Source organism: Rhinoderma darwinii, chromosome 5 (genome assembly GCF_050947455.1).
Source record: "Rhinoderma darwinii isolate aRhiDar2 chromosome 5, aRhiDar2.hap1, whole genome shotgun sequence".
Classification (NCBI taxonomy): domain Eukaryota; kingdom Metazoa; phylum Chordata; class Amphibia; order Anura; family Rhinodermatidae; genus Rhinoderma; species Rhinoderma darwinii.
This window is the reverse complement of record NC_134691.1, coordinates 50,171,493-50,195,312: the sequence shown is the minus strand read 5'-3', so window position 1 is coordinate 50,195,312 and position 23,820 is coordinate 50,171,493. Positions and strand designations below refer to the sequence as shown.

Below are 23,820 nucleotides of genomic sequence, written 5' to 3'. Positions count from 1 at the left end.
GAATGTCTATTCACTGTCTAAACACTTCAGTATCATTAATGTGTTAGTATAAGACAGCACATAAGGATCTAAAAGGATCCCTATGAGCTGACTAAATGAATGGAGAGGAGTGCAAGACGCTGATTGGTCAGCGTCATACACTCCTCTGTACAACGCCCACTTGGTCTAAAGTAAAAACACGCCCACTTGGGCATTGAGAAACTCATTAGCATAAAGCTAAAATCACTAATAAAGTGGTGAAAACAGATAGTTTTATTAAATAAAAAGCATTACTGTCACCTACATTACAGCGCCCATCTCCTTATGTAGGAGACAAGGCACTTATAATGTGGTGACAGAGTCCCTTTAAGTCATGAGCATTGAAAGCAATTTAGTTCAGGACTGGAGAAATCCAAGTACCTAGGTAGTCACTCTGCCTAGATATCTGTAAATTACCTTTTTTCTTAATTCTTTTTTAGCATAAAGGTAAAGATAATGGATCGGCCATCTCTAGGATTCCTAGAGATTACAGAGACTGGGATAGGTGAGGAGTAATGTTTGTAAATGTTATTTCATGTCAATTGTCAATGCAATGTTTATCCCCTAGACGACCACAAGACGTAAGGTTACGTTCTAGCTGACCATCATCGCCCATGCAGCTACAGCAAAAATATACATGGCAGTCTTTAATGGCAGATCCCATTGCATAGGACTCTACCATTACAGAGATTGGGCTGACACTGTGTTACCCCGATTATCCTGAAATTAAAAATACAGTGGCCTTTACCACTGGGACCCAAATGCTGGAAGCTTCTTTCCTGCATTCAGGCCATGGAAAAGTTAAAAAAGGAAAATAAAATAATATTCGTAAACAAAACCCCTGTGAAATGTAAAAATTTGACTGCCTTCCCCAATCCAACCACATTACCAGGGACGTGTACACCCGCATTTTACATAGACGTCATAGGCCTATGTATAAAGTGTGTCCATATCACACAATATATATTCTATCATATCCACACATATGTATTTGTACTCCCTAGCCCTGCTCCTATCTGCCCCAACACTTACAATAATCATTTCTGTACGTGGTTTCCCACATACCACCTAAAAGCAGGAGGCGCTTAAAAAAAAAAAGTAATGGAGATTTATAGCGATGATGTAGGTTGAGCAAATACACATTCTTGGTATTGTTATACATGGGAGAGTGAGGGGCTTACATTTGTCTGGTGAAATTAATTACAATAAATTACACAAGGAAAAAAAAGTAGGACATTTGCATTATTATTCCTCTCCCCCCCTCCCCATTTTCCACTCTAAAGATACTGTTTCTGTTTTGGTATCATCTGTGCCACAAAAAAATATTAGTCCAAATTGAAAAACAAAAAATATATTCACCCTTAGGCCCCATTCCCCGTAAAATCCCCCTGTAATTACGGCCCCATTCATTTCTATGGCCGACGGACACCTTCCCATATGTCTACAGGAGGGTCTCCGTGCCGTAGAAACTTGCCGAAAAAAAAATAGGACATGTCCTATATTTTTATTTTACGGACCGTGCGCCTATACTTTATAATGGGAGCACGGCTCGTAAAAACGGCCGGCTGTCCGTGACCAGCTGTGCCCGTAATTATGGGTCGTAATTACAGGAACTGTCGTGTGCATGAAGCCTTAGAATGTGATTTTCCAAAAGATGAATAGGCATTTGTATGAAGATCCCTGATGAAACCGTGTCACTTTTTTTTTCTATTCACATAAGTTCATCTCCAACTTTTATTATCCTCCAATCATGTTTCACTTTTTTCCTGATACAGTGCTCCAAATCTCCATAAAAAGTCATTATTTAGTTTAATATATATTTTATTGCCCATACATTACGTAAAAACAAAAGACCTACAGATGTTCGGTGTCTACAAGACCGTAATAACCTGAAGAATTAATTTAACAGGTTATTTAGCATAAAATGTAAACGGTATAAAAAATAAGCCAAAAATGTCCCAGAAATCGCTTTTTTCTACATTCACACCACAAAAATAAATGACACAGTAATTTACTTGTTCCCCCAAACTGTGCAGGAAATTATTTTTTTTCCAGCATAAAACAATAAAATTTAGGACTCTTGAGAGGCAAAAAACTAAAATATTCAACTGGTCATTGAGGCCTTTTTCATACATGGTTATTTAAGGGGTAAAGGAAAAATTTGGTAAAAAAAGCAATTGCACAAAGTGGCGAATAATTGGCTGTTATCAGCCAGTCACATCATACAGTACACACCGTTTCAGTCGACAACAGGCCGGAAAGAGCCCTTTGGTTTATTTGCTGCCATATAAACGTTTTATTCATTGATTTTAATTTTAGATTTGATATCGAAAAGGAACTATCAGAAATCGAGAGCAAAGAAAACGATGAACAGTCAAAGACAGTCAAAAACCCGACCGCAACACAAATAAAGAAGACGGTAGAAACGATGGGTAATTTTGTAGAAGTGTAATATTTACATTTGTCGTTGTTTCACTTCAATGTTCATGCAGAGAAATTATAGAATATCTATTCTTCATCGTTATTAAAGAAACTCCAGTTTGTTTTTTCTCCCTTTATTCACTCCACTTTTGGGTAAGCAATGTTAATAAATTACTTTTATTTCCACTTGTAATGTCTAGTGCATTGTTTCCCAAATGTTGATTTCCGGGTCCGTCCGTCATCTTTCCGGCCCTGTTCTGAGTAGAGGAAGCGGCTCATTGTACATGCTGACACTGAATTACATAGGGGCTGGATTCCTTAAATTTCCCTGGGTAGAAGAGGTGCAGCGGGGCAGTGATTGGGTGGGACAAAGGAAGATAAGATGCTTGGCAGGGAGGAGCGGGGCGGTGCTAGTAGAAGATGTACGTCACTCTGAAAGTCAGGGATGCTAGAGAACACTGATCTGTGGTTAAAGAGGCTCTGTCACCAGATTTTGCAATCCCTATCTCCTATTGCAGCAGATCGGCGCTGCAATGTAGATTACAGTAAAGTTTTGTTTTTTTTCAAAAACGAGCATTTTTGGCCAAGTTATGACAATTTTTATATTTATGCAAATGAGCCTTTCTGAAGTCCAACTGGGCGTGTATTGTGTGTGTACATCTGGGCGTTTTTACTTCTTTTACTAGCTGGGCGTTGTGTATAGAAGTGTATGATGCTGATGAATCAGCATCATCCACTTCTCTTCGTTAACACCCAGCTTCTGGCAGTGCACAGACACACAGCGTGTTCTTGAGAGATCACGCTGTGACGTCACTTCCTGCCCCAGGTCCTGCATCGTGTCGGACGAGCGAGGACACATCGGCACCAGGCGACAGAGGCTACATCGACTTACCTGCAAACGCCGATGCTGCTGCAGAATCAACTGTAGCCTCTGTCGCCTGGTGCCGATGTGTCCTCCGTCGTCCGACACGATGCAGGACCTGGGGCAGGAAGTGACGTCACAGCATGATCTCTCGAGAACACGCTGTGTGTCTGTGCACTGCCAGAAGCTGGGCGTTGTGAAGAGAAGTGGATGATGCTGATTCGTCAGCATCATACACTTCTATACACAACGCCCAGCTAGTAAAACAAGTAAAAACACCCAGATGTACACACACAATACACGCCCACTTGTACATAACTTTAAACACGCCCAGTTGTACTTAAGAAAGGCTCATTTGCATAAATATAAAAATGGTCATAACTTGGACAAAAATGCTCGTTTTTGAAAAAAAAAAACGTTACTGTTATCTACATTGCAGCGCCGATCACATGCAATACGAGATAGGGGTTTGAAAATCTGGTGACAGAGCCTCTTTAACACCGTGACTCATGTAGCTGGCGGGTAGTCCGAGTTCCCGTCACGTGATACAACGGTCAGGAAGTACAGTATCGAAAAATACAAGGAAGTTACAAAAAGAGAAAAGAAGTACAGTGTTATCGGTGAATGTGGTACATGGGTAACCTAATAAAAAAAGGAGTGCTTCTTTAATGAAGAAATTAACATTTTGTCTTTCCTGTGAAATAAATCTTTTGTTCTTTGAAAATGCTCATCTTTATACCAACCTGAGAAATTCTTCTAGGTATTAGCCCAGAGCAGAAAAGGTTCCTTGCAGAACGTGAGAAGGAAAAGGGGAATGAAGCTTTCAGATCTAGGGACTATGACGAGGCCATATCCTATTATAGTAGGTAAGTTCATGATCATTTATTTCTTTTTTAATAGTAGTTTTATGTAAAGAAAGCCTTTTTTTTAGGCTAACTACCTACAGCAGGTTAGCAAGACTAGGGAATGCAGTAACACGTGACTGCATGATCAGACTACACAAGGTTTGTTTGTAGTCTGTAACCATGGAGACACCGAAGTCGTTCATACATTTTAGACACACTAAGCTATAAAAAGTGTTGCAAATGCCTTTAACTGTTACTGCTTCAAAAGTGTCACAGTCTTAGGAAAAATTGACACATGTGCCCTCTTCATGCAGCCAAATGGTCAAACTGACATACTAGGAATGCATATTAGCATATGTGTGCCCTGCGTTCATCTCCTTTTGGCAATTTGCAAGGGTATCATTTAGAGGTTGTACCCAGTAGTTCATTGGTGATCTGTGAGATTCCTTAATTGTGTCTAACGCCTCTTATACACATATCTCCTTTATTTTTTCTCATCTTACCCTTCTTCTCCCTATCATCAGCATCTGTCCTACCACCTTGAGCACTGACCAGGCACCACCTTTTTCTTCTGTAACCTGATCAATCATCTGTATTACACAAATATAACTTCTGGTGTATTACATGCATAGACAACGTGATCACTGACAGAGGTGTAACTTGAAACTCCTGGGCACTGATGCAAAATCTGTAAACGTTTCCCCCTACTATCGTGTGCCACTTATAATATTGGTGTCTTCTTATGTGGCAGAGGGGCCATTGAACCCCTTCAGACACCAAGGCCTAGGTACCAACCCAACCTCTATAGTTATGTCTCTGTTCACTGATACAAGAAGTAGTTGACAGCTGGGGGGAAGGAGGCATAAGAATATGTGTAAGGGGGTGTTTGTGTGTTAAATGCACAACTGTAGGTTGTAAGGTATAAATACTGATTGTTATTAGATGACATTACAAGTAGAATTGGGTTTAAAGGGACCTCTCTTTGTATTGGTTTCTCTTTGGCTTGGCTCAGACATCGTGGTCAAAATGTGTTGTAGTTTTTTTTTTTGCATCAAACCACGACAGAACCGTAACATTCTGACTATAAATATTGACAAAATGGCGTGGTTTTGCCACGGTTCGGGACAAGAAAAAAAACGCATTTTGTCAGACTTGTGAACCCAGCCTTAAAGAAAAAATAGTTAAAGTGCATGTACATGTGTATATGTGTCTATATGTCATTTTCAGGAACTTTAGAGAATTAAAGTTATGTTGCACGCTGTCTTAAAGGAAATAACTTGCTGGTAAGTCAAGTTCACACAAGCTGCTCATGAAACCCCTACTATAGATGGCAAATCCTCAGTGGGGAGTTGTCTCCTTAAAATTGTGTTTTGAGGGGAATAGATTTGGGATACAGTCTTCTAGTTGACAAGATGACAATTTTCTTGTTTTGTATATATATTTTTTGCTCTAGGAGTATATCTGTGTCACCCTCAGCAGCAGCCTATAACAATAGAGCCCAGGCCGAGATTAAGCTAAAGAACTGGCACAATGCTCTCAATGACTGTGAACAAGCTTTGGATTTGGAGCCTGACAACGTGAAAGGTAAGAACTCTTTTACACGTGCCAATATGGGCCGTGTAAACTAGCGCTGACCAATGAGACAGCTTGTTGGTCGACGCTCGTCTTCTCCTTTCACGAGGAGCAATGATCTGTTATGTATGGGGACGAGCGGTTGATATTACGATCATTCGTCCCTATACATTCCATCATGTCGGCAGCACATCTCCCTGATTACACAGGGAGATGTGCTGCTGACAATGATATTTATTGCTGCATAAAAGATACGATCAGCTGAGAAATGAGTGTTTGCTCGTTCATCGGCTGATCATTGCCCTGTTTACACAGGGCAATGATCGGGAACGAGCGTTCATATGAACGCTTGTTTGCCTGATCATTGGTCTTTTTTACTCACCGGATAACACCTTTTTAAAAAAACAAAAACTTGTCTAAAACGCAATGAAACCTCATTATACTTCATCCTATTACATTTAAATTAAAAAATTGTGACAATTTCATTTTTTTACCGAACGCCTTTTGGACGCCCACACTGCTGCTCATCTTCCTTCTATGATGTGGGACTGAGTCTTTCATCGCACACTGAAAAACCTACAAGTCCCGTCACCCTCCATTTCCCACTGCACGGCTTCGTTCTTTGCCTTTCAGACTGCTTTCGCTGCTAGGGAACACAGAGATTGGCTATGCAGACCTGACTGCAAGCTGCACGCAGTTATGCAGCTAAGCCTCCCTCACCTGTTCGTGTAGGGACATCACATGACCGCTGGCTTACTCTGTTCAGTCCCTTGCGGTCACGTGATCGGTGGCAAGCCGACACCAACAAGAGGGGAAGGCAGCCCTCAGTCACGTGGCGCTGTGTCAAAACTATAGTACTTCCTGTGCCACATGACTATCGGCGCAATGGGGCATGTTTTATAAAACATGTAAATTAGTAAGCGCACTATTTTTCAGAGATTAACATATTAGTAAAAAAAAAATCCCCCTGGATCACCCCTTTAAGGCAGATTCTATCCAGGTGTGTCCTTTGTGTTATTTTTATCGCCCATCAAATTTTGCTTTTCAGCGCTGGGTTACGTGTGTGGTTCAATGTGGTGTATAAGTAATATACCAGTGTGGGTTCACAATAAAGAATTAGGAATAGATGTGTGGGAAGGCTGTATAAGCATGTGCTTTTATAGCCAGTGCAATGGGGCATTTTGCATGGTTATTTTGGACCTCTTTTTTTTTGGGTTAATTAGTTGCCATAATACAGCCATTAAAATACCTTTTTATAATTATTTTTTATTAAAAAAATTTTATGCTCCATCTGGCTTTCTGTGGCTGCATGTAAAAATTGCTCATTTGGCCGATAGCTATTCCTCCTGACTTCACCATTAACATACATGCTCGGTCCAGAGCGCATTTTTATTTCAAAATAAGAGAGGGGAATAAGCCTGACCCATCTGGCAGCGGCTTATGTCTCATGGGAACAAAGGATCAGGCATGGTGAAATCCAACGTTCCTGTTGGGGGAGAGTCTGGAGAACCTCCATGCGCATTACATATTCTGCCGTTCCCTCTGAAATCGGACAACTTTATCTAAATTTATTTTAAAATAATACATTAGCCAGCTTTGCATTGATTTATCTACTGCTCTCTGTTGCATTTGTCATGTATTATTTTTGTTAATAGATTTACTTTAACTGCTTAGAATGGCCGTTCACACGTAGCAGTTCTGTCGCAGTTTTACCAAGATTTAAAAAAAATTGCAGCAAAGCCACGTGTGGCCTCACCCTAACATTAGTTATTTTATTATTGCAGCTTTATTGCGACGTGCTTTCGTCAACAAGAACTTACGCAATTTCCAGGCTGCGACCAAGGATCTGAAGACTGTCTTGCTTTGTGAACCAGAGAATCCAACAGCAAAGGTAAGGAGCCCTCGATGTATACAAGCCATCATTTAGGGGTCAAATGATTAGAGTAACATGAGTATAACATCCAAAACTCCATGATGAAGACCGCAGTAGTTGATGATAATATCTAGATCAGTATATTGATATTCTTAAAAATGATAAAAACTTGACTTTTAAGAGCATGAGATGAGCAGAATATATTGGCAGCCTGACTAACATTGATTTATATGGCTGGCACATAAAAAAATCTAGAATCTTTGTAATATATCCTTATTACTTTTTTTTTTTTTTTTTTGCTGTGTTCACGTTTTTTAGGTTATTTTTATCTGTATACCTGCATAAGGAATTATTGTGTTAGTGAGCCAGGCTGCAGGGGGTGTTATAAGCCAATCAGACCCATATCCCATTCCATACAACATTACATTCTCAAAGTAATGGTAGAGACCTATAATAAGACTTTCATCAGTCAACGGCAACTTGTTGATGGTTTCCAATTTGCAATAACAAATTGTGTTTTTGAGTAGAAACAAGTAAGTGAAAACAGAAAATCGTTAAATTACAGGATGCTAAATTTTGCATTTGCTGACTATAGATGCAATGTTAAAGGGGCGAGCTTATGAATAACACATAAAAGTACCTATGTATTTGTATGGTCACTATAGCTCAGAAGTATTTATTTTTCATTATCTTGTCCATCTCTGTGCAGCACTTCTTTTTTGATGCTGCCAGTGCTTGCTGTGAGCGGGATTACCATGTAAAGGACTACAGTTCCCATAATTCCTGTCACAGACATTGCCTCTATTTCCATCTACCTGCATGCCCCTCTATTACAAGGTAGTAATTACTCAATGTCCTCACCGACAACACAGATCTGTGAAACACTTCCGTTAGAGACTCGGAGGGAGGGAGCGGGGAGCAGTGGAGATTAGTAATGTGAGGTGTGACATCCCGTCCTACAGGGAGGGGGAGAGGGGAGATAATACTTATGATATTGTGATGTAAATGTTCACTATGTGTTTTCTTAATTTAAAATCCAGCATTCTTATATTTTTGGTATTCTCATAGTTCGGAATTGACCTATTCCACTGCTTGGTAATCCAGAATCTTGCAACACTAATAGGCAAAGATTAATTGGAGAAATAATGCCTTAAAGCGTAATTCCCATTTTATAAAGTGATCGCTAGGATATGCCATCACTTTATCAACGGCTGATGTCCGACCGCTGAGACCCCCACCTATCCTGAGAATGAAGGGGTTGTATCCCTGATTTAGCGCTGCGTCCACTTCATTGCTCTTCTCTGCACAGCTGCGCTGCGGTCTCTTTATTCTCAGCATTGATAGGGGTCCCAGAGGTTGCACCCCCATCAATCAAAAAGTGATGACGTATCCTAACGATATGCCACCACTTTATATGATGGGAATACCCCTTTAAATTTAAAAATATAAATATTTGATGTTAGAATTATTTCATTTTGATTGGGCTGCATGATTTTTGATCTCTACCACATCGTTTTTAGGCTGTAATCACACATGCAGTTTGTGGCTGCTTTTTGAGACAAACACAGAAGTGGATTAAAAAAAGAGGAGGCATATCCGTTTTTTTTCTTTACACATTTACTTATTTTTGGATCCACTCCTGGTTCAAAGAGTTGTCTCAAAACCTGCATGTGTGATTCCAGCCTTACTGTCGTTTTCTGTCACATAACCCATCTAATCCTGCAGATCCCAGTTTAAAGAAATTTTTACTGGGCATATTCTTATGCCTAAACTGTCACCGCACTCCTATGTGCCACATGATTAGGGTGTATTCACACGGGGTGGTTTTTACTGTGCGGCCGAAAACCGCCCTGAGAAAATGCATGTGTTTTTTCCGAAATTTGCTGCGGTCTTGCATTTAGCATTAAAACCGCAGTAAAAACACATTCATTTTTTGGGGGCGGCATTTTGGCCGTGCAGAAAAAAATGCATCAAAACCTCACCGTGTGAATACACCCTTATAGAGACTAATTATTAATTAAAATTAATGCAAGGGTTATATGGTAGTTACGTTGGAAAAATCCTTAATAAATGATACATTTTTGTATAAATTATGCCATAAACGTTTCTTCTTTATTAATTCATTATTTTTTTTTCATCCTTGCCACCCAGAAAGTTTTATGTGAAGTGGATGAGCTGCTGCAAAAAGAGAAAGATGAGACTCCCAAAAAAGGGAGAAGAATTATCATTCAGGACATTGAGGGCTCCGATGAAGAACATCAAGACACGTCGGTGGATGAGGAAGGTAATGTTAGTAATTCTTCTGCCTGTAATGTCCTAGAGGATGGATTCCCTTAGACTATGTTCACACAGGGCAAATAGGCTGCGTAAAAGCACACAGCGTATCCGCCCTGGGCATTGCAGGGAGTTCCAAACTAAAAACCGCACCAAATTATGGTGCAGTTTTTCAGCCAGAATGTCCGCTGCGGAAATCCTGCACTGGGTAAGTATAAGATTTTTTTATTTATTTGAGAGTTGCTGTTTTTTTTAGGTGGAATCTCTGCTTTTCCACCGCAAAAAAAACCACAACATCTGCTATTTGTTACAGGTTTTACCTCCCCATTGAAACAAAAACTCGCGACAAATAAGCAGCGTGTATGCAAATACAATTGACATGCTGCGGAATAAAAAAATTGCACCGCAGGTCTATTTCTGAGTGTATTTACGTAGCGCGTGGATGAGGTTTGTTCTATCTCCTCCACTTTGCTGCTACTGTATTTGCTGCAGATTTTCCACAACAAGTTTCTTTGCTGAAAATCCACAGTATTTACACTACGTTTGAACTCACCCTTACAATTATCCTAAAATATATTATTAGAAGTGTTAGTGCACCTCAATGTGTGTCTGATGCCTTCATGTAGGTTAGTGGTCCTCAACCAGTGGCTCGGGACCCCCAACTGTGTGGGGGAAAAAAACAAAAAACAATATTCAGCCAATCCGCTTACTAGGAATTTAATATAGATGATAAGAAACTTAAAATCCTAGTCTGTATTCCGTGTGTCTTTTTCTCTATATTCACACGATCAGTCTTTATTAGTTGTCTCACGGAGCTCCTAGGCCTAAAACTGGCGCCTGATCCTGCTGAAATTGGCATAAAATGCCTGAGTGGTCGTGAAGCTGTTGTCACCATGTATACTGGTTTACCTCACCAATTGATTGTCTCGAAGTGTTTGGTTAATGTACGTCTAGTGAAATGTTTTGTTGTTGATTTTTTTTTTTTTTTTTGGGATACAACAAGACCCACAAAATATGGTTGATATATTATGTATACAGTCACGTACAGTATGTATGATTCTCTTTCTTATAAGTTTTTTTAATTTTAATTCGTTTTTGGTGATATAATATCAATTAATATAAAATGTTCAGGGTTGGACTTGGGTAACTTGGGCCCATCCCAACTGTTGCATATCTACTATATAGGTGCAGGAATTCTTTCCCACTTGTGTCCTAAGTAAGTGCTTCCTCTTCCTCTGTGCTACGCTACGAATCTAATAATTCTTCTTCACAGCATCACATTAGCAAGTGAAGTCAGTACCGGCTCTACTTACTAAACTATGATCTCCTTCATTATAACTGGGGGACAGGAATCATCATCCGTAACTGTAATAGAAGTTTGTGCGTGTTCCTCCTGTGGGTAGTAGGTGTGGAACAGTCCAGACAGAGATTTATCCCCGTTGACTTGAGCAGAGAAAGTCGAGCCTGATTCTGTCTGTTGCTATCCAATGGCCCCAACGTGGTGGATCTGATATGTAGTGAGTGATTGAAGCAGCAAGAAAGAGAACACGTGTAATTCCAGGAATAGAAAAACATGGCTGCTTTTTTCCAAAAACAGTGCCACACCTGTCCACAGGTTGGGTGTAGAATTGCAACTCAGCCCTATTTACTTCAATAGAGCTGCAATGTAAGACACAACCCATGGACAGGTGTGGGGCGGTTTCAGGTAGAAAGCAGCCAAGATTTTAGAATCTGATGCACCCCTTTTAATGAATGACATGAAAAGCTTTAGTTTTGGATGGAATTTTCCTTTAAAGGGAACCTGTCATCAGAGTTTTGATCATTACACCGACCCCATGATGCTGTAATGCTTGTATGTACCTTTCTAGACATGACCCTGTTAAAATTTCCCATTTTACAGTGAGGGAGAAAAAAAAAAAAGTTAGAAATCGGTGCCTGCTCTATGTAAATAGCTTACCAGTAGTCAACTGGGTGGTGCAGGGGGGAGGAGTCACAGTGTCCTGGCCATTATCATGCCCATTCTTCTTTGATTGACCTCCCGGGGGGGCGTTTGACGTCAGTGCTAGCTGTGCCGAGCTCCAAGGTATGCTCCATTCACTTGTACACTAGGTAATGGTGAAATCGGGTGCTTTGAGCCTGGTAACTAACCCAAAAATTTAATCTCAACATCTGTGGGATCTGGTGAATGTGCAGTGCGCAGGTAAATACCGAGGACGGTACACCTCACTTCAACTTGCATACCTGGACTGTACAAGCGAATGCCGCATGCGTGGAAATTCCCACAGCCAGCGCTGACATCAAACGCCCCGTTGGGGATGTCAATCAAGAAAGTATGATAACAGCCAGCACATTGTGACTCCTCCCCCCTCCAGCACCGCCCAGGTGACTCCTGGTAAGCTCTTTGCATATAGCGTGCCGATTTAAACCTTTTTTTCAATCCCTCATAGTAAAATGGGGAATTTCAACAGGGGCCTGTCTAGAAAGGTATTTACAAGCACTACAGCGTCATGGCGTCAGTGTAGTGGCCAAAACTCTGGTGACAGGTTCCCTTTAAAGGGAATGATTATTGGTCAAATCTTCAGAAAATCGGCATCTTGTTTTATAGAATCTAGGAAATTCTCAGTGCAATAAGCTGAATATGAAATGGGAGAATAGACGCTGAACACCTGGTGCGGGATGTCAGGACCTTGCTGCAGAAGATACTCTTTATGGCTTATTTGTCTCTGTGTATGGCACCTTGTTTTTGATTGACGATATTAATGGAGAATTAATTTAATTGTGTTTGCTATCTATAGCAGCTCAGAAGACGGCCTCTCGTCCTGCACATGTAATCGCCACTTGCAGAGTAAGATTAGCGTCGAGTCTTCATAAGCCTCATCTGTCACGTGAGGCTTTAATGTCATCTGTGTAACGTGACCGCACCGTGATGGTGACCTCTGTAAGTCGTATAGTACAGCTTAGCTTCAATGATAACATTTTGGTCCCAGACGCTCTTCCAGAAAATGATCAGGATGTTCCTGTTGGCCTAACAGACATTTTCTTCACAGGTATAGTTTCCTAGATTAGGAACAAAAGAATTGCCCCCACAATAGCATAATGTGTCCCTGATATATGCAGAATTTTCCATGCCAGTCACTGTATACGCTCTTAGTGATAGAGGTAATTGGATCAGAAAGAGTTTGATACAGGTCGGATAATTAATGTATTCAATGCATCTGATCGTTTCAACCATAGCGACTAAGATATTGCATAATTGCGTAGCTTGGGTAAAAATTATATATATCCATCTAGTTCAACCTACGGTATACGGACAAAAGTCTTGGGACACCTACACATTACACCTACAGGAGCTTTTATGACATCCCATTCTAAATCTATAGGCAATAATATGGAATTGGTCCACCATTGCACAAGCTTCGTACAAGATTTTGGGGTATTTCTTTGGGAATTCTTGCCTATTCACACAGAAGAGCATTTGTGAGATCAGACTAGCCTGGCACACACACTCCGTTCTAGTTCATTCCAAAGGTGTTGGATGTGGTTGAGGTCAGGGCTCTGTGTGGCCAGTTTTTCCACACCAAACTCACCCACCCATGTTTTTTTGTTTTCTTTAATTTGTTTTATTTAAAGCGTTGCAAACAGGATAAAGATACATATTGACGTGGTTTTCAATGCACAAACCAGAGGATATGACAAAGCATAGACATTAGAAACATTCTAAGTGCAATAGCAACATTTCCAAAGATGTTTACAGTTATAAATCAGTATTAACAGAAAAAACAAAACAAGTTGTCTGTGCCACCTTATAGTATATGCCCAAACAGAGAACAGTACATACCCATCAGAACAGATAAGAAAACGGCATCTTAAAAAATCTCAAGGACCTCATCAAGAGTCTCCCGCATCAATAGAATCAGTGGTGTCCCACCAGCAGCCCAAAATTTTCTGGAACTTATCAGGACAGCCCCTGGTTGATACTAGTTTTTCATAGGGTATGATGGTATTCACCAACGTCTTCCATTGTGAAAGCGATGGCGGCCTGTCTGCCATTTAATGTATAGCTATAATTTTCCTAGCCAAAAATAAAGACTCTCTCAAAAACATGCGTGTATAATACGGCCATTGATCTTCATCTAAAATACCCAGCCAATTTTGGGAGAAGGAGGCAAAGGGATTGGTAAAAGGGACGTGAGAAAGTTAGACATGTGACCAAAAGGTAGAAATGTAAAGGCAATCCCACATAAGGAGCCAGAAATCCGCCTCTAAACCATAACGTCTGTGACATGCCGAGGTGGACAGTCTGCCCATTCTTTGTAGTTTGACAGGTGTTAAATATGCCTGGTGGATAATATATGATTGGATCATCTTATTACTAATCGTCGGAGAGACTGTTAAATGAGAGCTGAAAACATAATTTTTATCGTCCGGAGTAAGATCCGGGATTTGTAGTTTCCACCTATCATATACCGGTAAAGGTGTTGAGGACACTTTCGCTGATAACAAATGAGTGTACAATGCAGATATGAGCCCCCTCGGACCCTGTGACTTTAATATGCCTATCGGGGTATATAGATATAACTACTGCATGAGGTGGGAATTGAGATTGGAAAGCGCGGCGGAGCTGAAAGTAGCGGTACCATCGCAAATGAGGGAGACCATGAAGCTCCTGTAACTGAAGCAAAGTGAGAAATGACCCCTCCCTAAACACATCTCCCACCGTCGTCACTCCCTGTCTCTGCGAAAACTGAGGCTCCGGCATGGTTAATAAGGATGGTAAAGTAGGGTTATGCCACAAAGGTAAATCTGTAAGGGTATCTCTAAAGTGCAACACGCTCACCATACCATCAATGCTACTCTATGCAGAGGAAGAACCTCAGTTGATTGAGTAAATTGAGGGTATTCTAAGTAACTAATCAGACTATTACCAGTCACAAGGGAAGCCATCAGGCGAGTCCAGTCCAAGGAAGGCACCGCTAGAAAGCAGTCCCGCAATCCCCGCAACTGGCCCGCTAGGTAATACAGGTAGAGACCTGACAAAGCCATTCCACCATCTGCTTTGGGACGCTGTAGGGTAGCCAATTTATGTTTAGATCTGGAAGAGCTCCCTATAAACTTAATAATTAAGGAATTCAAGGAGCGAAAATAAGACTGGGGAACCGAAACCGGCATATGCTGTAAGAGGTATAAGCACTTAGGCTGAATGACCATCTTAATAACGTTAATGCGTCCTGCCACCGACAGAGGCAGTTTAGACCACAATTTTAATCTAGTTTCTACATGGGTTAAAAGCGGAGCAAGAGAAGTGGCTTTCATGTCAGTATGATTAAGAACTATAACAACTCCTAAATACGTAAATTTGGTAAACACGGCCAAGCCACATTGTGAAACCAAGGGGTCTAATGTCGGGTGAATGGCCGTATACATTATAGCAGATTCCACCCAAGTTTTTATGGACCTCAGCTTGTGCACTGGGGCACAGTCATGCTGGAACAGAAAAGGGCCGAACCCCAAACTGTTCCCTCAAAGTTGGATGCTACAATTGTCCAAAATGTCTTGGTATGCTGAAGCATTAAGATTTCCCTTCACTGGAACTAAGGGTCCTAGGCCGACCCCTGAAAAACAACCCCATAGCGTTAACCCTCCTCCTACAAACTTTACAGTTGGCACAATGCAGTCAGGCAGGTAACGTTCTCTTGGCATTTACCAAACCCAGACCCGTCCATCACACTACCAGGTAGAGAAGCGTGATTCATCCCTCCACAGAACATGTTTCCACTGCTCGAGTCCAGTGGTGGCTTTACACCACTCCAGCCGACGCGTGGCATTGGGCTTGGTGATGTAAGGCTTGTTTGCCGCTCCTCGGCTGTGGAAACCCATGCCATGAAGCTCCCAGGGCAGAGTTTTTGTGTGGATGTTTATACCAGAGGAGGTTTATATCTCGGTTATTTAGTCAACAGAGCGCTGGCGACTTTTATGTACTCCGCACTCGGCGATCCTGCTCTGTAACTTTACGTGGTCTGCCCTTTGTTGCTGTGGTTCCTAAATGCTTCCACTTTGCAATAATACCACTCACAGTTTATCGTGGAATATCTAGGAGGGAAGAAATTTCATGAATTGACTTGTAATGTTGACGTCCTATTACTGTACCACGCTGGAAGTCAATGATCTCTTTAGAATGGCCCAGTCTATCACAAATGTTTATAAAGGCGACTGCATGGCGAGGTGCCGATGGGTTCTATGGCAGCCTGGGGGCCTAACAAAGGCCCCCAGGTCTGCCTTTAGTAATTGCCTGTTAGGCCGTGCCAGAGGCATGACCTAACAGGTGCCTGTCAGTTTTACACTGACCGGCAATAACACACTGCAATACAGAAGTATTGCAGTGCATTATAATAGCGATCAAAAGTCTGCACAGTAAAGTGGGACTAAAAAAAAAAGGAAAAAAAATGTAAATAAAGTTTGAAATAAATAAATGTCCCAAGTAAAAAAAAAAGCCACTTTTTCCCCTTACAAAATATTTTATGAAAAAAAAGTAAAAAGTTACTCATATTTGGTATCGCCGCGTCCGTAACGAACCAAACTATAAAATGATTACATTATTTAACCCGTACAGTGAACGCCTTAAACAATATAATAAAAAAACAACGCCAGAACTGCTGTTTTCTGTTCATCCTGCCTTGAAAAGAATTTCATAAAAAGTGATTGAACCGTAGCATCTACTCCAAAATGGTACCAATACAAACTACAAGTCGTCCCGCAAAAAAAAAGCCCTCATACAGCTGCAGCGGTCAAAAAATAAAAAAGTTATGGCTCTTAAAATATAGCGACACAAAAACAAATAATTTTGAACAAAATGTGTTTTTACTGTGTAAAAGTAGGAAAACATAAAAAAAATTATAGAAATTTGGTATCGCCACAATCGTAACGACCCACTGAATAAAGTTATTATGTTATTTATACCACACGGTAAACGGCGTAAAATTAAGACGCAAAACAAATGGCGAAATGTAATTTTTTTCCCATTACCCCACTAAAAAAGTTATTAAAAAGTTAATCAATAAATTATATGTCCCTCAAAATGGTGCTATTATAAAATACAATTTGTCCCGCAAAAAAAATTGTCCTTATACAGCTATGTCCACGCAAAAATAAAAGTTATAGCTCTTTGAATGCGACAATGGAAAAACTTAAAGAAAATTGCTCGGTCAGTAAGTTTTAAATGTAATAACCCCCGTCGGATGTAGAAACCTTCATTCCTCCAGACGTAGTGGATGGTCCCTTATCATGGTAACAGGCCTAGGTATAAAAAGTTCCAGACAGCTGAGGGCCTAATGTCTCCCTTCTAATTCACCAGTGAGTGTGAGCCATAAAAGTCATCATCTTGGGTATTTAGGTGTAGTCTATCAGACAGAAGATGGTTGCCTTAAGGGGGCAGTGGGCCCCTTTACCTACTGTGCCCCTGTGCAGCAGCACAAGTTGCACCAATGGTATGTCCGTCCCTGAAAAGTTCATTGCATAAAGCCGTCTTTTCTCCAGACGAAATATCCTTAAATTAGGAAATTGTTCTGGGTACTGTTAAACTTTCTTTTTAAACTACATTTAAAGGCCACAGCACAGAATAATGTGACCAATCTGCAAGTAAATCACATGTATTAATATAAAGATTTAGATGTGGATTTTGTCCATTTCAAAACAAAAAAACGCAAGTCTGTCTTTCAATGGAATTGCTGCAGAACTTTTCTGCAACAATTCCGTTGTGTGGACAAGCCCTAAGGCCCCATTCACACGACCGTAAAATCGCCTGTAATTCCGGATCGTAATAGGTCCGTAATTACGGGCCCATTCATTTCTATGGCCGACAGACACCTTCCCGTATGTCTACGGCAGGGTGTCCGTCCTGTAGAAACCTGTCGCAAAAAATAGAACATATCCTATATTTTTATTTTACGGACCGTGCTCCTATACTTTATAATGGGAGCACGGCTCGCAAAAACCACCGTAATTTCTGGCACGGTCGTGTGCATGAAGCCTAAGACTACGGATAGCATCACGGATTTCTGAGGCACTTTTATAGTTTTGGAAGTGTTGGACATTGACATTTGTCATACCTAGTCAATGGGACGTAGATCTTTAGGATCTAAGAACAATCGGCTGTTAGAATTTTTTGGTTCCAGAACAACGGTCTGTTGATATTGAATGTTCTGCAATGATGGTATGTTGATATTTTGGGGTCTAGAATACTGAAGCACTTATACCTCAGCCTTCTAGAATGATGTGTTGTTGACTTAGAATCTGAGAACAGTTGGTCTGTACCTGAGAGAAATTCCAACAAATGACTAGTAGAAAGTTGTTGTATTGTTTATATAGTTCTATACAATATATTATTTTGGACATTCTCACCGTTCTCCATTATAACAGCTAAATATATGCCTGAATGGACAATATTGCTCACCTTTCCGTGTAGAGCGCCACTCCATTCCATACTCTGTTTTTGGTATTGCAGCTCCTGTACAAGAGTGGCCCTGTTCATGGAAAATATAAAGCCATTCCTTTTTATAATCTTGAACAACGCCTTTAACCCCTCAGCACCATCTAATGTAAATGTATGGTGTTGGGAGTTTGTACTTCGTGCCCAGCAACATACATTTATGAACCTGTAATTGCAGGGGCACAGCAGTTGTGCTTAGACAAACACCTGCGGGGACTGGCTGTGATTGCCTGCGGACAAACCGCTGCAACAGCCGGGATTGGAGAAAACGGTGATCATTTAACCCTTGTGATACTTCGATCAGTAGCGATTGTGGCATCACGAGGGATTTTTACTAGCTAATAGTCAGCCCCAGAGATAGATATCGTTGGGACTGATGTTTTGGAGGGACAGGCCTGAGTCTAACAAAGGTCCTTTGTCTGTCCTGTGTAATCCCCATTTTACATACACAGGCAGGAATGCATTCAAATACATAAGTATTCCACTGCATTATAATACAAAAATTAGAATGTAAAAGTCCCCTTGTAAGACCAACAAAAAAAATGTAAATAAAGTTTTTGTACATTTGTTTTGTAAAATATATCTGCACACGAAACATAAAGAATAAACACAATATATTATATATCCCCTTGGGGTCTATTCACACTGCTTTGCAGAGTATGTCGGAGGCAAGAGTGGGGAGTATTTCCTGATATATACCTCCGACATATGCCACTGTATACTAGTATAGCGGCATCTGCCGCGCATAAGCTACCATTTTTGCGAGATGCCACTGTGCTCGGCTGTCTACGTCCGTTCCATAGAGATGAATGGAGTGCCTGACCGGCGTTTCATTCAAATAGGGGCATGGGGCCCTGTTTTTGTGATCAGTAGATCAGTAGGGGTCCCAGATATGGGGGCCCCCAGCGATCAGACACTTATCACATATCCTGTGTTGTTACCACACGTAAATACTGCAGAATTTCTGTGAGTAATTTACCTGTTTTTAGACTCCATTGCAGACTTTCTGGTGCAGAGAATCTGCAGTGTATCCTGACTTCTATTTCCATACCTGGAGGGCATTATGGAATTTGTACTCCTCATTTCTGATCACAGTTATTAGAAGATAGCAAGCTTGCACTTGTTTCTCGTGTGCTGAACTTTACAGGACAACAAAAATCTTATTACAGGGATTTTCAGGGAATTTTTAACTTTGTTTTAATGGACCAGGACTGGCATTTCTTTGTCCACGGTCTTCCCATTAGAAAGCGTGACTGCTTTAAGAATGACAGTAAACAGCTCCTCGCAGGCCATAGTACATAGGTTATTTTGTAGAGTAAAAGCCTTTTATGTATGAATGTACTTAACTAATTACCACAAAGACACATTTATGAGTGATGTTACAGCGTGAGTCACCTCCATGGAATCAGAAGTAATGGCCTAGTGACCCAAAAGCCCGTGGAGCTTGTTATAAAAAAAATACTATAGAAATTTGTTATCGCCCTAATCTTACTAACCTGCATAATAAAATTAAATTGTCATTTATATTGCTCAATGAACGCGGTAAAAACCAAAACCCAAAAAACGATGACGGAATTGTTGCCATCAAAATACAACTTGAAGAATACAAAATAATACAAGCCGTCCTACAGTTATGTCCACAGGTACTGTACTTTATTGGAGGCCATCACGTTACATTGCATCTGGCAGGGCGCAGTTCCCACGTCATGGGTGCCATCAGGATACGCTATGTGACAGCACATTTGTGGCACATGTAGTCATGCCACCCCCTAATTTGATTGTAACCGGTTCAATTGATTTATTTTTTTTAAGTTATTTCAGTAGTGTTTTTTATTTTGTTTATAACTTTATAAACCTAGGCTCTGTTCCCATTTGCGTTGTTTTTCTCCATCAATCGAGCAGAACATCGAAAATTATGGCAGGGCTGAATCTGTCATGTGATGGACACCAACATCGCCCAACAGACCTCATTGACTATAATGGTCTTTGGTCCTTAAGCTCCAATTGTATCAACTAAAACCGATCAAAACCAATACAATTTTATGCGTTAGTTGTCCATTCCGTACAGCAGCTGATCCGTGAAGGTACCGGGAATCGGAGCCCCACTGGTCTTATATTGATTGTCTATCCTAAGGATAGGTCATCAAAAAAAAATGTCAGGACAACCCCTTTAAGAGATTTTATGCTACTGGGGAATATAGCGCATGCTCCTGAACAATGCCAGATTGCAGAGATTTCTGATAAATCAGTTGGCGGTCTTCACACTGAGAATTGAAAATCATAAATGTTCCCCAATATCACTTCCAAAACGAAGAAAAAACGTAACTAAAACGTACATAATACTCCGTGCACTAGGGACAGATGCCGGTGAAAATACGCACTTCCTGCGCTTCTTTAGCATAGAAGGTGATCTCCACTAGAGTATGGGGATTCTGGGTGACCACTTGACAGCCACAGAGTCTGTTGCTAGGCAACTTCCCCACCTCCTTAGAGTGCTGCTTGGCAAGCTCCGCCTCTGCAAACCTTTATTTCAGATTCTGTAAGACTACCTTTAACATAATTAGGGGGGTTCTGATTTTCACCAAAATTTCCCCGTTAATCTCCTTTTATACTACAAAATCTGAACTGTCTGATCAACAAATTATTTTAAGGGTTCAATAAATAACCAATTACAAGTACTATTGCTGGCCTCTGATAGGCCATACTGGGACTTGTGTTTCACATTGACTACAGTTAGATTTGCGGTATTAAGTCAAGGCTGTAGATTACATTCACGCCAGTATTAGTATGGAGTAGACTGTCTCAGGATCTGACCCTCTCTGCCCCCGACTGCTTCGGCATACAAATGGTCAGCTTGGAGAATGACTATTGTATTTGGTATGGTAATTGCTGAATAAGTAGGGGACTGGTGGCGGTTATATAATGTATGCAGCAGCCATGCCAGGTCTTATAGCACTCCTCTACAAGGCTAAACATCATTCGCTAGATTTGGTTTTCCATGCGTGTGGATTTTATGTGTTAGGCCAGCTGTACAGCTCTGGGAACCTCCTGTGTTACTACATCACACCCCTCCTGTAGGCTGCACAGTAGTCTGCTCTGGTGATGTCGATACTAAGCCTGTAACTTCCTTGTAGAAGCCGGTGTGACAGAGGGAGGAGGAGAGGCTGCAGCTAAGCTGATTGAAATGGGGAATGCTCAAAAAAAGTTTTCGCCTAAGAAAGGAAATGAGAAGGAGGAGGTCAACCAGACTCCCAGGCACAGCAAGGCGAACACTCAGAATGGAGTAAAGAAGGACAGCGGTCATGGGAATCCCGAAAACCACGTCCAACCGCAGGGAAAACCCGGACAGCCTCGTAGCAAAGCTGATCAGAAGGCTCAGCCGGGCAGCCAGGAAGCCAAGCTGTCATCACCGCCTCTTCCTCTTGCTGCACAGCTGAAAAATGAAGGCAACCAGCTTTTTAAGAATGGTCAGTTCGGCGGGGCTTCCATCAAGTACTCGGAGGCAATCGAAAACCTCAAGAACACAGGTTAGTTCTATCCGATAAGAATCGAGTCTCATCATAGTCATTATAATAATCCACATAGCAATTCATAGTAAAAAGCTCCCATGATGCAATCAATACTATTCTAGCTCTCGGCTCACGTCCTGCAGCTTTTATTTGCTGGGTGATTTCCCATTATGTCTTGGAGATCTTGCTGGTGGCTTGTCATGCTGGCACTACTACCTGTGCTGTGCTACTGCAGTGGGAGCAGTTTATGCTGCAGTGCTGCCTCTGCTTCTCTGCTAACTAAAGCTTTTCTATATCTCTCCAGGTTCAGAGGATGCAGAGGAATTGGGGGTCTTATACTCTAACAGAGCTGCGTGCCAGCTGAAGGATGGGAACTGCGCACAGTGCATCGACGATTGCAACAAGTAAGTTCTAGATCACGCCAATGTCATGCCTTACTGACATCAAGGGTTAATTGTTTGTGTTACGAAGAAGCACCATGGAATTACCTCCAGGTCTTCATATGTTACAGGATCACAGGGATCAAAGGTCCGGGTGGGGGGGGGGGGGGAGCAAGAATTCCCAATGTCGCTGGGTGACCGGATCACTGCATGGATACCTCCGTCATTGTATCTTTGTGTAGTGGTTTATATTGAGACGGGAGTCACATGTCAATGAAAAGGGTTTATGTAAGGGAATTGTCAGCATTTCTAGGATATTGCTCAAGGAATACCCAGAATGCACCAGGGCACTTGTTTTTACTAGTAAAGAAATGGATAGTCAGTAGGTTCATCCATTAGGACTTCCAGGTCTGCTGCAAGGGTTAATGAGTGTAGTCTGTATAGGTGTTTTACACCGTATAGGTATGTGTTCACATTCCATTTATTGCATCTGCACCCAGTAAAGCTATTTGCGCTTAACTTTGCTGAAATGCAGGTCAGTCGGGATTGTCGTTCTTAAGAACTAAAATGTAGATGTAGCTTAAAAGTGCTGCGCTCTCTAGTTTTTATTTTCCTGGTCACCCCTACATTTATATTCATTTATTCTATCAAAACAAATTAGATTTTAGTTTTTGTTTTTTTTGTCGGTAAAGGATGGGACTTTCCTGCTTCGCCAGGTTCAACTGATTCATGAAAGTTATTCACCATGTTTCTGAACAGAACACGGGGCGTATGTCTACTCCGCAAATTCTGACTGCATACATTACATCAGGTCTTCTTGAGTCCCCCCAAAGTATATTATGAAGGTAGAAGTAGCTCATCTACGAAAAAATGGCTGCTCTTCAGTCAGTGAGGAAAGGCCAGTTGCAAATCTCACTCTCTCACTTACACAGATGCCACCATTTTCCTGGAAACATGTACAGTTCCCTAGTGGTGGGTAGTGAATTGACGGGCTAAAACCTGGTTTTATGTAAAGCTCCACTCCATAAAGACTGTGCACATGGCAGGTAAAAATGGAAAATGTAGAAATCAGCAGCACATTACATGTACCGATATACAGGAGAAGAGTTTTCAGATGGTATGTATATACGGTGCAAGCAGTATCGAGTTGTAGCCATGTTCTCCCTGTGTTTGCGTGGGTTTCCTCCGATTGCTCCGGTTTCCTCCCATTACTCCGGTTTCCTCCCATTGCTCCGGTTTCCTCCCATTACTCCGGTTTCCTCCCACACCCCAAAAGCATCCCGATTAGGATCGGGGATGCAGAGAGAGACAGAGATAGCGGCACATGGTATGGTGCTGCGTTCCACACATACTACAGAAACTGAGACTAGAAACTACAGGACTCATAAGGTGGAGAAATAAGAAAAAAATTGATCTCAAAGTTTTTCGTTTTTATTAATTTATTACCATTAGAATGTCTCAGTATGTGTGTGCCTGTGCAAATCTCTCTTGTATTGATAGTTTGCTACAATGTATCAGTGTAGGTCAAATTTGACCCACAGGATTGGCTAGATTGGAAACAATTGTTGCAAACTATTAGCC

General features: G+C 41.2%; 1 protein-coding gene across 1 annotated transcript in view; it reads left to right on the top strand.

Moving 5' to 3' along the window:
• Positions 1-23,820, top strand: part of SPAG1 (sperm associated antigen 1) — a 58,330-nt gene that overhangs the window by 12,637 nt on the left and 21,873 nt on the right. The window contains exons 5-12 of the mRNA XM_075825949.1: positions 459-523; positions 2,338-2,450; positions 4,062-4,167; positions 5,600-5,730; positions 7,503-7,609; positions 9,743-9,875; positions 21,485-21,877; positions 22,164-22,263. Coding sequence (XP_075682064.1) covers positions 459-523; positions 2,338-2,450; positions 4,062-4,167; positions 5,600-5,730; positions 7,503-7,609; positions 9,743-9,875; positions 21,485-21,877; positions 22,164-22,263 — 1,148 coding nt within the window. The remainder of the gene's footprint in view (positions 1-458; positions 524-2,337; positions 2,451-4,061; positions 4,168-5,599; positions 5,731-7,502; positions 7,610-9,742; positions 9,876-21,484; positions 21,878-22,163; positions 22,264-23,820) is intronic.